This window comes from Notothenia rossii, assembly GCF_949606895.1.
Source record: "Notothenia rossii genome assembly, chromosome: 6".
Lineage (NCBI taxonomy): Eukaryota > Metazoa > Chordata > Actinopteri > Perciformes > Nototheniidae > Notothenia > Notothenia rossii.
In genome coordinates, this window is record NC_136909.1 from 16,082,089 (window position 1) to 16,096,561 (window position 14,473).

Consider the following 14,473-nt stretch of genomic DNA (forward strand, 5'->3'; position numbering starts at 1 on the left):
TGTGCGGCGCTTTTCCACCAGCGGTGTAGAGCACTCCAGTGTGCAGACTGGCCTGCTGGTGTGAGCCTCCAAAATGCACAGATTGTATTTCTTGGCTGTACTTGCATGAGTAATTTTTGCTAAAATCTATGCAAAAGGGACTCGTTGTGCTTCAGGCTCCTCCTGAGCTCCCTTTAGGCATTAAACTGCCATTTAATGTTGAAGACATGGCGGTTAAAATGGAGAAGCCTCTCCTGGAAATCTGTGTTAAGGTCGTGCTGCGTTGTTGTTATCTCCCTTTTCACTGTGATTGTTGACACCTTCTCATCCTTCGTGATCTTCTCTGTCATCCACTGAGATACACGAATGTTCTCTTCCCCAGGAATTTTCAGCATCAGGTGACAAGTTAGGAGGCATTCACTGCACTCACCGTAAGCACAGACCTTGGCTTTCGGGTCACACATGGTTGCTTCAGACATTTCCTCGATGTTTCTTGAGGACAGCAACCCTTGGCTCTGCAAGGCATTGGCCATGAATTGCAAGTTCTCATGTTTTTTGCAGAGACATGTGTCACGGTCAGAGGAAGAGGGGGTTACCACCCAAAAGGGTCTGAGACGGCAAAAGGAGGTGTATGACACCTGGCCAATGTGCTCAGAGAGAAACTTCCTATGCAAGTTCTTCCTTGTATCCATAAGCAACCTCCTCTGCATCCTTTTCTTCAGCAGTGTGACTGTTTGTTTGCGGCCAGTCGTCATTCGACTAACATCATCTCGAAGAAAAAACGATGTAACGTTCTTCCTCAACTCATTTCGACTGACCATGGTAGGTAAGATACTTTGCTCTCTTGTTAGAGTAGCCAAAAGCAGTCTGTGCATGCTTTTGGAGCTTGTACTTCTTCTGAATGTTTCCACTCATCACTGCTTCTCTCTGTTTGTTTTTGCATTTTCATATTTTCTTTTAATATCTTCAATCAGGGATGTATGGAAAATAAGGGCTCTTTTGATGAATTCACTTTTTTACGTCCCAACAAAACATTGACTTTTGAACGTGGTGATATAGACGAACTTCCTTTCTTGGCCCTATGGAGCCTCTTCTTATATTTCTCAGTTTTAGTTTTCTCTTTTGCGAGCTGTGCCTCCAATATTTTGATCTGATCTTTCAGTTTCCTCTTCGACCTTCTTCGAGCACTTGCCCCTAGACACTGTTGCCTGAAACACAAAATATTTGTATATTATTATATATGGATTTTTAGTAAGATTTTAATGAGTTAGTTATCAATATGTCGTTTTATGGGGAAATAAATAGTTAATAATTGTCCTTCAAATAAATCTAAACTTTCTAATAAGTCATCAGCTAAACTTCCAATGATCTAACCTGGAAAGCCCTGGCTCAGGCTGATTTTCAGGAGCTGCAGGGGAGTCTGGTGGCGTCTGACTGTAGCAAAGCACTGGCCCTGTCTCTGGCTTGACTTTTTGCCTCTCTCCATTTCTTTCTTTTTGCCCTCTTCGCTCTCTCACTAAGCTCATTGACACCCTTCTTCGTTCCAGTCTCTCTGTCTTTTTTCCTTTTGTCCCTCTCTTTCTAAAGGTACTTTCTTCTGCTGTCCGGGTCAGTATCACGACGTTCCCGATATCTCCTTGCTATCTCAGCTCCTTTTGAGCTCATTCCTTGAAAAAGACAATTCAAAATGTTCCCTTACACACTTTAATCGGCGGTCCAGGTAAACTAGGCTTGCCTTATCAAACTAGGCTTGCTGATACCGAAATTGCCAAAAAAAGTCCATATTGTCCACTATGTATAGCATGTACTGTTATAAAATGTGTGTAATAGCTATTATAATATTACACACATTTATCAGCATGTGGCATAAACTATGTGCATGTCCTTCCTGTCACGAACCATGTCCATGAAATAATTAGAAATACAAAACAGTCAGAATGAGTTTGAGTCTTGAGGTTGTTTGATAGGAATGATTAGCTTTTTACTCCTGTTGATCAAGTATGCATTGCCATTGGCCTTGTGCACATATTAATTATTTCTTTTTCTGGCAATCCTGTTGTCAGCCATTGCACCAGCTGTAAGATGCACCTGTCAGAACTCTACTTAATCAAAGTTTTTCTCAGAGCAGCATTCATGTATGTTAATCTCACATGAATCAGTATCAAAAAGATATTTGTGATTGATAGGGGACCCTTGTAAAACAACAGAATACTGTGGTCAGGGGCCTGCAGGCTCTTGTCTTTGCAACTCCCATTACTCTTCATGCTTTACCAGAATAAAAAAGTATGTGTTAAAGCACACCTACATCTGCAGCGTTTCTTCTTCATGTGACCCAATCTTATTAGGATGAGGTTTGTGATTGTGATTTTTTTCATTTATTTGAAAAACTCATTTATACATCTCGCCTTTAGGACTTTTGTCCTGATTTGACTTAAACCCGATCTAGACGTGCCCTTGTTTAGTGGAGCAGGGCGGTTGATGCTGTCTAATAAATATTATCCCTGGCTGCCCTATATCCTCCCCGGACTCAGCCTGCTTATTTTCCTAGAGGTTGTACTCATGATTTTCATGGTGCCTTTAATTAAATGTACAACCCAATATATCAGCCCAATGCTACTAATTTGTTTGCCAAAGCTTTGACTCTCCAAGCAATGCTGAAAAAATAACTAATTTAACAACACATGCTAAGCATAATTGTCCTTCCTGCTTTATGCATTCTGAAATCATTATATTTCTTCATGTCAAACATTTGTTATGATCTATAACCACTGGATAGTGTAAAGTGTCTGGCGTTTTTGAGATGCTTAAGGGGATGCACCGCTTTTACAGATGCACTACTCAGTGCATTACTGAGTCTGTAAAAAAAGCTGTAAACAATCCTGTTGTTCTGGAGGGAGAAAACATCTTATCTTTTATCAGAAAACCTGTGCTACAAACTAGAGGTTTGGGGTTTAAAAACAAATGTAGACATTTAGGAGGAAACATGATTTGATGAAAGATGTTATTAAGTTGTATTATAGGAGCTTAATAATTCACCCGTATTGGAGATGAACTAAACTAGAGACTCAGGTAAGAATATTACAATTTTGACCTTTCTTTTTAAGGTACATCTCTTGAGAGTCCCTAGCCCTTGAATACTTCATTTACAGGATAAGGAAACAAAAAGCAAGTGTCAGGTTATGAAGTACCAACATATAAGGAACCAAAATGACAACAGCAGAAACTAAAATAAAATGTTCATGGCCTTTCAAATCATGCAGAACATCAAAAGGAAAGCAGATGCAATTAGGGTGTAAAACAATGTTGCACTAAATAATGATCTGATCTCAACAATCATGTGCAAACAACTTGAATTTGAAGGGTTCACATGCAAACAAGTTTGAGGTACCACAGGGATATAAGATATGTTTTTCACAACCGGGTATCTAAAAATAAATCTGTCCTTCATTGCTAAGAAAAATATGCTGAATTTACATCTTGTAGTTCATACACAGTCTGTGACTCCCTATAATCAAAGAAGTGCACCTACCATTAACAACACATGATATCACCTCCTTTTCCAACCTTGGCCATCTCTCCACTGTATGTGTTTCTGAATGCTGCGTTTCACCTGTTACTGAGGAACAACAGCAGCATGTGATTTGATTTGCTGCTGAGTACAATCCTTCTCCTTTATTGTGAGAAAATAATGTGAAGGAGGACTGGTGGGTAGGACTGCATCCCTCCTAGCAAAGTCAAAATGAAACCTCTAGCTGAGAGACAAACATATGAACAAGCTCCAGCTGATATTTCATAAAGCAACCCTCTTGCAGTGACAGTGACGTGCGCACAAAGGCTGAAGGAAGGCTTTTGTGATCTGCAATAGACAGATATATAATTGCTGTCTTCCGCTATGAGTCAGGTCTGTCCATTAGATAAACTCTCCTCCTTGGGGCGACTCTGAACCTGGAAGATCCAGAACAGGATAGTAGTGATTAGATTTGTACACAGCAGCAGCCCACAGGCTCCTTTGACAGTGCTTTTTAGGAGTGGGCCACAGGAGTGCACACTGGATTAGCTGAGGCAGCACAGAAGGGTATGTGCTATTGAGAAGCTCCTGTCTCTGCCAGTTAGCTTGGACCTGCGCTGCCGGGAGAAGGCTCTGGCATCTCAATTGCTCTGAGGACGCCTGCAGAATAAGCCAAATAGACTGTGACACGGCCACTGAGCATGGCAACGCCGGCTGAGCCAATCACACACAGCCCCGAGTCGGAATGAAGGCTGCCGGCATTTGTAAACGAATCACTCTCACCTTCATGTTGGCGTAGCCTGCAAGATAGATATCAGAGTGAAATGGAAGTTATAGGCAAGTGGAAGAAAAACTCAAGATTTTCACTTCAAAGTGAGGAAAGGGAGGCATCTTTAATTTGAAAAAGGGTGACATCTGTTCATTTTTTGTTTTATCAATGTAACCCCTTATACCCTAAAACACACAATACCTTATTGCGTCATTGCTTGTGTACCCCATGTACAGTACATGTATAAGTTACAGAAGAAAGCTTTCATGGCCTTTACCCTCCAATACCCAATCTTCCTCCATACTTTCTCTCCAGGTCCTCTATAACTTTCTATCTGCATGTTTTTCTGTCTAAACATTTCATAAACATGTGCAAATAAAGCACATGCTTATTATCCATTGTGACACGTGATCTCAGATGACACATCATGTTCACATCATCACCAATGAGTGAAGCTGGTCATGGTAAACACCCTGTCATTACCGTTGAAACACACTTAGTTAGCCAACTCTTTCTTCTCCCTTGTTTTTCACCAATAGCCTCCAGCGAAGGTAAGTCGACCTCCGGTTCTCCCTTTCTGACAAAAAAATATGATTGTTGTTTTTTGGGCTTTAGGTTTTTTGATTTGGTTTGTCTGACTGGTTGTCAGCAGTACTGGCCCAATTGTCTTTTATCATGGTGAAAGGGTGTAGCATTGGCTAAAGAAGAACCCATTACATTTTTGGAGAAAATCACATGCGGGATACACAAATCGTAGACCGCACCGCAGCACTGAGACTGCTCTTCCTAAGGTCTTCTATGACATCCACTTAAACACTGACAGTGGCAGGATCTCAGTGATAGTATTATTAAATCTTAGCACTGCATTTGACACTGTTGACCACAACACATTACTAGACAGACTGGAAAACCAGGTCGGACCTTCTGGAACACTTTTAAACTGGTTTGAATCCTACTTAAAGGACAGGAAAGAAGTTGTTTATATAAGTAACTAAACATCTGAGAGAACAAATATGACATGTGGGGTTCCTCAAAGCTCCATCCTGGGGCCTCTTCTCTTTAACATCTACATGCCTCCACTGGCTATGATATGATGATATATGATGGAAAACAACTAATTAAGTTAACGGCTATGCAAAGGACACACACATTTACAAATATTTACAACTATTGGTCCAGTTCAAGCACCTAGAAGATGTTAGAAAGCCCACATGTTTTACATTTTAAGCTGATAAGTCTGTTTGTTGATGATATATGTTTCAATCATTAATGCTCGCAGTGATTTGGTCCGTTACATGTGAGTGATGTCAACCGTGAAGCCGTGCCTACGTGCCGGCAATATGTTTACTTTCGGTTTTGTTTGTAACGGTGGATAAATACAGTGAACAACCCGTTACATGACATCAGCAAGACCTGGAAGGAACTGTCTGGGCTACATCGCTGACGCCAAGGCCCTGAGTTCTCGGTCACTCCAAAAACCAATGGCCGACCAGCCCTGCAGCCCATCCAGAACTAGAGGATGGCGAAAGTCAGCTTTCTGTGGACACGTGACTGTCAGCCCATCTTTTTGACTCCCTGATATCAACTACCTACATGGGGCGGTCGATCTCAGCTCTAGCTCACCTGATGAAGCCGCCTACTAACTACATCAAATTAGAGAATCTCCTTCTACAGCAGGCGCAGTTGGAGTCATTCCCATACAGTATGAGGTCAAAGCCCTAAGGTCTGATCATTCCCTACCAAGCAACAGTAGTTTGGGCTCTCTGTCTATTGAGTATGATACAGTAGGGAGACAAGACTTATCAGAGCTGGAGGAAGATTGCGAAGAGCTGAGCGGCTGAAGTCAGATTCCATTCATCCGTCTGGTTAGATCCCAAACATCCTTTGACTAAGCTTATCATCCAGTACTTCAATGAGATGCTCCTTCATCCTGGCCCAGAGAGGGTGCTGGCTGAACTGCGTCACAGGTTTTAGATCCTGCGGGGAGGGAAGCAATAAAGAGGTATCAGAATACCTGCATGCAGTGCCAGCCACGCCTTCTGTACCCAAGATGGCAGACTTTCCTTCGGCTTGTCGACGTCTGTGTAAGACACCTTTTTACTCAAGCGGCGTAGACTGTTTTGGTCCCTTCCCTGTTAAGATTAGAAGGCCGACAGAGAAGCGATGGGGCATACTCTACAAATGCCTGCACTTCGACCTCCTAGAAAGTCTTGACGCCAACGCCTTTCTGATGTCTCGTCGGCGCTTCATTGCCAAAAGAGGCAAACTCTTTGAGCTCCCATCTGACCAACTTCATTTGGGGAGCCAGGGAGCAGATCACGTTTTGCTTTAATACACCGAGTTCTCCCGTGATGTTGTTCTCAGAGTTGTACTACAGGGGCAGACGTGAGCAAAACTGGGCTCCAGACTGTACTTACAGAAGATGGAGGGCATTCTGAATGCCAAGCCTCTTGGCTATGTATCTCCAGACATAGCAGATCCAAATTTGATCACTCCTAATATTCAGCTGATGAGACGTTACGACTCATCACTTCTTCAGCATAGGTTTTCTTTAGGTTTTGTTGTGACGGTGGATAATAAGACGACGGTGCTTTTTCGTCCCGTTTTCTCTCACCGTTTACTTGATTTACTGCTGATAATAGCTGTGCGTAAAGGCACAAGGGTGAAATTGTTTATTTGTCCAATTGTCAACTTCAACGTGTTGCTGGGTAGTAATGTTAATATCTATGGCAGTAGGCAGTATTCATTTGACTCGTCTACTGAAGATAAAAAGTGCTGCTCAAGTCCACTCCATTTCTGAGGTCTTACAATGGCATCCTGTCTGTCAGAGAATTTAGTTATACTACTGCTGGTTTAAAAAGCACTCAGACCCCACAGTCTGTTTTATTTTTATTCATTTTCTGGACTTTTTAATTACTGCTTTAAATGTATTTAATGTCTGTCACACAATATCGCAATGCTTTTACTGATTTTATATTTTTGTATATGTTGTAAAGCATTTTGAATTACCTTGTGTTGAACTGTATTGCATACACTTGGCCTGCCTTGTCTTCCTCGCCTTGCATTATATGTCAATTTTGCTGAAGAGGTCAACAGTTTAGATTCTGATAAATTCTGTTTGATTTCCTGAGCAGGACAATGGTTGGGAAGTCCCTGATTGCAGGTCTGGTGGTCCTTGTGGTGGCCGCAGTGAGCCTGTTCTTGGGGGTGTTCATGGGCCTGGGGAAGAAAAACACTCCCCCTCCCCTGGACCACTTCTACTCAAAGGCTGCTGTGGCTGCTGATGCTGGAAAGTGTTCAGAAGTAGGAAGGTACAGCAATTCAGACTTTTGTTTTCCAACTGTGACACAGCGGTATACTGTGTATGTACATGTTTATAGGTGAGTCCATGCTTCTACTAAGTGTATTCTTGTGTTTGCAGGGACATTTTGAAGAAGAATGGGTCAGCCGTGGATGCTTCTATCGCAGCCTTGCTTTGTGTCGGTCTTCTGAATGCTCACAGCATGGGCATCGGAGGAGGGCTATTTTTTGTCATCTATGACTCTGCCACAGGTAAGTGTGCATTATTAGTAAAAGAAAAAACAGTTAACTGAGAAGAAACAAAATCTGCTATTTATCCTAATCTTCTGCTCAACAGGAAAGGTAGAAACCATTGATGCAAGGGAAACGGCCCCCATGAACGCCACAGAAGACATGTTTGGCAACAACACAAAGCTTTCCCGTACAGGTACTAGCCTGAAGCTCTTTTGAGTATTTCCTAGGCAGAGAGGAGAAAAATGTGGACTGCTAACTTTAAAGCTTTTTCATCTAATATTACATGACTCTAACGTTGTATCAGATAGACTAAGAGTGATTCATATTTGAGTTTCCAACTTATCCATCAACTTATGTTCCTTCATGCTTAACAACCTTTCTCTTCCCTTGAGCATGCTTCTGGTTACAGAGTTGTTTCTATTCTGGTCTACCAGTCTGACAGTTGACTGAAAAAAATACCTTTTAAAAAGTAAAATAGTGGTGCTGCTGTTTCTACATGACAGGTGGATTGTCCATAGCAATTCCTGGGGAGATCCGTGGTTACGAGATGGCCCACAAGAGGCATGGCAGGCTGCCATGGAAGGACCTGTTTGAGCCAAGCATTGCCTTGGCTCGAGATGGCTTTCCTATTGGAAAAGCTTTGGCTCATGCTATCTCCAAGAGCAAAGTCTCCATTGAAGGAGACGCCAACATGTGGTGAGGGGGAAACATCATCAATGGTAGATTAACGTTTAATGGAGCAACTTTTATCAATCTATTCATTTAATTCTCTGTAAAAAAAAATAAACACAGGATTTCCAAAATATTGGCAAATTCTGCGTAGGAAACTTGTATGTTTCTCGAAAAATGTGACTATTATGGAGACGATTGTCTATAGTGATATACATACAGTGCTTGGTGCAGTCCTAGGTAGAGAGGTAGAGGGTGTGTGGCTTTTTTATGCTACCCCTTGGGGTTGCCAAAGCCGGATATTTAAACATTTCTATCAACAAAACACTAAAACTGAACTGGTTTTCTTCCTTTTCTTTTCTCATCTTCCAGTGAGGTGTTTTGTGATTCTCAAAAAAACATACTGAAGGAAAACGACATTGTTAGATTTCCAAAGCTGGCCGAGACGTACCAAAGAATAGCAGAGGAGGGGCCTGACGTGTTTTATAACGGGTCAATGGCACAGATCATCGCCGAGGACATCCAGGCAGCAGGTGTTATATTAATTATTGTTCATTTTTGTGTTTATATACATTCAACCTATTTATTAGTTCTTTTACTGTAAGACTTGGAAATTGGAAATACCACAATTACTGTCATTTGAGCATTATTCCTTAGTTTAATTTCACTCTGACACTTATGTGCTTGTTCTAGGAGGCATTATCACCCTGGAGGATTTGTTGGAGTACCAGCCTGTGCTCAATGAGAATCCTCTCAAGCTGAACGTGGGGGAATACACCATGCATGTCCCAGACGCCCCCTCCAGTGGCCCTGTGCTGGCACTCATACTCAACATAGTGGAGGGTGAGGAGCTCGGCCAAGTACTTGTGCAGCCATGTAGAAGAAAGGATGTCAGGTTTCCTCAGGTCGTCCCTGGGAATGTTTCTCCGCCTCTTTTGGAAGCAGAAAACAGAGCTACGACTCTGTTCTGTTTGCCAAATCTAATTCACCATCAACACCCAATCTGTTCAGGCAGACCATCTTTAGTCATGCCTTAAATAAAGAGTGGCATCATTAATTTCCAATTGGGGAAATATTGAATGTGTTCATAAATGAATCTGTAGGAACATGTTCCCATATTTGTATTGCTTTTCTGTTATTCGAATTAAGAGTTCCCAGTTTTAATGACCTGCCACTGACACTGACTGAAATGAATTTTTAGCATAATGATACAGAGGACTCAATAACTGATTAAGCACAGATAATGTGATTCTTTATCAAATGCAGAGACGTTTTTTCCTCATATTATTTTTGCAGGGTACAACTTCACAGGCATAAGTGTGTCTACAGCTGAGAAAAAGATTCTGACGTACCATCGAATCGTAGAGGCTTTCCGTTTTGCTTATGCCAAAAGGAGCAGACTCGGGGACCCACGTTATCTAAATATTACCGATGTAAGCCTTTATTTTTGTATTATTGTTATGCGTCATAGATTTATTTTGGAGCTTTTTGGCTTCACAGTTGAATTGTACTTGCCACTGTGCAGTTTGGTCAGGGGCAGCATGTGCATTTGTTATCAGATTCAGAAACAATGTATTGATCTTCTGGGGGAAATTGGGTCAAGTTATAATGGCTTCATTTAAAATTAAGAATATATATATATATATATATATATATATATATTCTTATTTTATGAGAACATTCGAAATTAGAATTAAGTATGAAAAGATTTGTTCATTGTATTAAAAGTAGAACAAAATAAAAAACAAATGTGTACCAATATAAAAATAATGCTGAAAATGGGATTGCCTAATGTTTAAAATGCAAGTCCAGTAGGATTAAAGATAATGCTTAAAACTAATAATATTAATAAATCATTTTAGCTAGAGTAGTTTCAAAGTTGATTATATTTTCTTCTTCAAATTATTACAGTTACTATTACTGTTTTGTAACTCTGCTGTTGTTTGCCATTTAGGATTTTTCAATCAAACTCTCAGGGAACTGCTGCTCTGAGGCAGACTTGTTTTTCTCTCCTCAGCTCATCCTAAACATGACCTCAGACTACTTTGCTGATGGCATAAGAAGTAAAATTACAGACGACACCACCCACCCAGACAGCTACTATGAGCCGGACTACTTTGTCCCAGACGACCACGGGACGGCTCACCTGTCGGTCATAGCTGAGGACGGCAGCGCTGTGGCGGCCACCAGCACCATTAATTTATAGTACGAAGTTTTCAGAGAAGCACATTTGGGTGCATTGGATAGTGCAGTAATACATCTAATGGATTATTATTACTCCTCCTGAAACTGCCTGTCAGAAAGAAAACACTTCGGTTGATTATCATCTGTGACATGTTTGTGTTAATAACAATTTAAAAGCCGTTTTATTTCTCCAGCTTTGGTTCCAAAGTCATGTCGAGATCAACTGGAATCATTTTCAACGATGAAATGGACGACTTCAGTTCGCCACACATGACCAACGGGTTTGGGATCCCTCCATCACCAAACAACTTCATTCAACCAGGTGTGGCTGGATTGAGTTATCACACTTGTTTTACACCAATCAATGGTTTAGGCTAACATTTCTACACCATCTTCGTTGATGGATAGCAGTGTTAAAAACAAAAAAATGTTTTCACAACCCCAAAAGGTTGACTCTTTCTCTGTTGGGGATGATGCAGAGTTGATGCTTTCACCAGCCTTTTTATTGTTCCTGGATTTGTCAGTGTCACGAACACTGATAGCTTAAGCTCACTATCAGCCTCCTCTTCTTACACTTTAAAGCATAAGCCAATTCCAACTGTGTAACCCTGCTGATACAACTTAACATTTTTCTTTTTTTGTCAAATTCTTGTGGCTGTTTTAAGCTTTCAAAATTTACTTTATTAATTATTAAATATATTCATAATTCAATCAATGGTAAATCCAAGGTAAAAGTTCAAATGTGATGGTGTAAAATTGTCTAATTGGGCGAAAACTATATAATAACCTTTTAGCATTGAGAGGTTTGAAAGAAAAGTAGCCTGCTGCATCTCCTTTTGGATCTGTTTTCAGGCTTAGAAAATTTCGCCCTTGAGGGTAACTTTTACCAATCAAAGGTCACTTTTGAAATACAATAAACTCAATAAAACTTGTGTCAACATCGACAAAGCATGTTATAGATTGAGAGAAAATGTTAGTTATAGTTTTTACTTCTGTTAATTGTTAACCAAAGGCTCCAGGCTGCGGCTATGTGGCTAGCTTGAGCCTCAAATTACAACATGTCATCGTAAAAGGCTTCAAAGACCCATTTGTTTGCAATGAAATAAATAACTAGTACTTTCACATTTGACAGTGCTTGTCTGGGAGGGGCTTAGGAAAGAGAAGAAAGGGCTGTATTTTGTGTGTGTTTGTTTTGCATTTTCCCCAAAACTTCCAACCCCAGCTTTAAGCAGTTGTAGCCCTATTTTTCTATCTGTTGCAGGCAAAAGGCCGCTGTCTTCCATGTGTCCTACTATCATCTTCGACAAAGAAAACAAAGTCAAAATGGTTGTAGGAGCGTCTGGTGGTACAAAAATCACCACAGCCACTGCACTAGTAAGTCTGATTAATTCACACGCCATCCACCAGACACACAGTCAGTTATTTAACATTTTAAAATGTTTTCTGACTGAAACAGGTCATCCTGAATTCCTTGTTCTTCAATTATGACCTAAAGAAAGCTGTGAACGAACCGCGCGTTCACAATCAGCTCAACCCAAATATGACAGTCGTGGAGCAGGGCTTTGAAAAGGTGGGTTTTGCGTGGAGACATTTAATGCAAAATAACATCTGGAAAACTGCTAGAAGGGCCAGGACACCCTCAGTTGAAATGTGCAGTATTTTATTTAGCATAACACTGTTTTTTGAGTGATTTATTAACGTACAGGCAAACTTGAAACCTACATAAAACATGACTTATTAGGTAGTGATTTGGCTTTAGTTTCTGGAATTGTATTCAAACATCGCAATGCAAAAACAATCCGTTCACCCATCCACTTGCACTTTTTTTGTGAGCTCTGAGTGTGTGCTAACAGCTGATGTGTTGGGACATATTGCGCTGTCGGGCGTTGACCTATCACGAAGCTTCATTTCTTGACTGGCAGCAAAAACAACCAATCACAGCAGTGCTTCTCTGGCTGGCTCTGTCCAATCATAAACAAGAAGTGTTCTCCCTAAAGGAATACCCTTTCCGTCCAATGTGAAATGCTGTGGTGTTTTCTGAAATGCTGTTGTGTTTTCTGAAATGCTGTGGCGTTTTCTGAAATGCTGTGGTGTTTTCTGAAATGCTGTTGTGTTTTCTGAAATGCTGTTGTGTTTTCTGAAATGCTGTGGCGTTTTCTGAAATGCTGTTGTGTTTTCTGTAATGCTGTGGTGTTTCCTGAAATGCTGCGGCGTTTTGTGAAATGCTGTTGTGTTTTCTGAAATGCTGTTGTGTTTTGTGAAATGCTGTAGCGTTTTGTGAAATGCTGTGGTGTTTTCTGAAATGCTGTAGTGTTTTCTGAAATGCTGTGGTGTCTTGCACTTCAGGGGCCACCGTACCCATCAGTATTTGCTAACAATTGCTAATAAGCACTAGAAAACAAAGCAGGGGAAGTTAGGAATGTATTGCTTCTGCAGGTATTTTGACCTATTGATGGTGCTGGATGAATTAAATATATCCTCTGGTAACCATGAATGTCTGCAAATTCTAAGCCATGTTGCTAACATCTTTCTGGGGGTAAGACGTTTGTCAGTTGTAGTTTGATAAAAACAAAATAATAAAACAAGGACTGTGGGCAATCTCAGGTAGCCAGGTCGAGATTTATTGAAAGAGACCATAAGGCCAATATCTTAAACACTCTGCAACTCACACCAAAACAATCTGATTTGATAAATAGCATAACAAGAAAGAGGAAAATTGGTATCTTTGATTTGGCACGAGCCATCTCTTTAACCCTCTGCACTGTACTCTTTATGTTTGTGTGATGATGATACCATGGCAGAGTGTTCTGGAAGGTCTGGTCCAGAAGAACCACATCACGCAGCTGCTGCCGATTCCAGACTCTGTGGTCCAGGCGGTGGTGCGGCAGGGGGAGCGTCTCTGTGCGGAGTCCGACCCCAGGAAAGGAGGCTATCCAGCGGGATACTGAGCGTGACTCCAAGACCTTCTGTTCTCCTCAAAGACACTCGGACAGAGCTTCAACACAAACAGGTGCCTGCACTGGAGACTCAAGCAGTATTTAAGCCATGAAGACACAGCCACCACTTACTCAAACATGGAAAATGACTCCAATTCAAAACCTTTTTTACTCAAACTCAGTAATTCAGCATTTATATTCTTCTTTTTGGCATCATTCTTTGAGGTTTTAAGTAAAATAACTGGTAGTTTGACCTCTTGGATCACCATTACTGGGAACTGGTGATTTTTTAAAGTATGTCACAGTATTGGACATATTGAAAAAAACAACCGAATAAGTATGAATAATTACAAAAATAAAATAAATGTTTTTTAGGTAAGAATCTGAGTGGATGTAGGTTGTCAATGTAGTACCTTCATTTTATTGTCTTAGGAAAAAAGCTGTTGGACAATTTGTCTGAGAAAGAGGGGAGTTGGTATCAACCATCAATTAAAAGCTAGAGCTTTACCAAATAAATAAAAACACCTCAGGTTGTTTGCCTGTTTTATCAACATGTCTACCTAAACTTTTCTTCTGGTGTAAGTTGATCCTGAAAACAAAGAGTATAGAAGAAACTGAACGTGTTGTTTTCTACCGTGACTCTCTAATGAAACTATTACTTTTTGAATTGTAAATGTCTAATATTGAGTAGAGGTTAAGTGAACGTATAGTATATTCTGAAAAATACATTTGCAGATATATTTTTCTAAACATGCATTGTTCTTATGCCTTGTTTGTTGCCATGCTTGTTATTAAACATTTTGAACAAAGATGTTTTATTTTACCACACGGACCCTCTGGGTATTTCTGTGCTCACTGCTACATTTTCTTTTAGTCAGATTTTGTTCTTCTGTG

General features: G+C 40.6%; 1 protein-coding gene across 1 annotated transcript; it reads left to right on the forward strand.

The window, feature by feature from the left end:
- Positions 1 to 7,394: 7,394 nt before the first annotated feature.
- ggt1a (gamma-glutamyltransferase 1a) lies at positions 7,395 to 13,982 on the forward strand (the record flags this gene model as incomplete). The annotated part of the gene is made up of 12 exons (XM_079685864.1): positions 7,395 to 7,567; positions 7,678 to 7,808; positions 7,894 to 7,983; positions 8,294 to 8,486; positions 8,832 to 8,992; positions 9,153 to 9,302; positions 9,756 to 9,892; positions 10,477 to 10,664; positions 10,838 to 10,965; positions 11,905 to 12,017; positions 12,100 to 12,213; positions 13,445 to 13,982. 12 exons carry the CDS (start codon positions 7,395 to 7,397, stop codon positions 13,589 to 13,591), a joined length of 1,725 nt encoding a protein of 574 aa, XP_079541990.1. The 3' UTR covers positions 13,592 to 13,982.
- Positions 13,983 to 14,473: the final 491 nt, after the last annotated feature.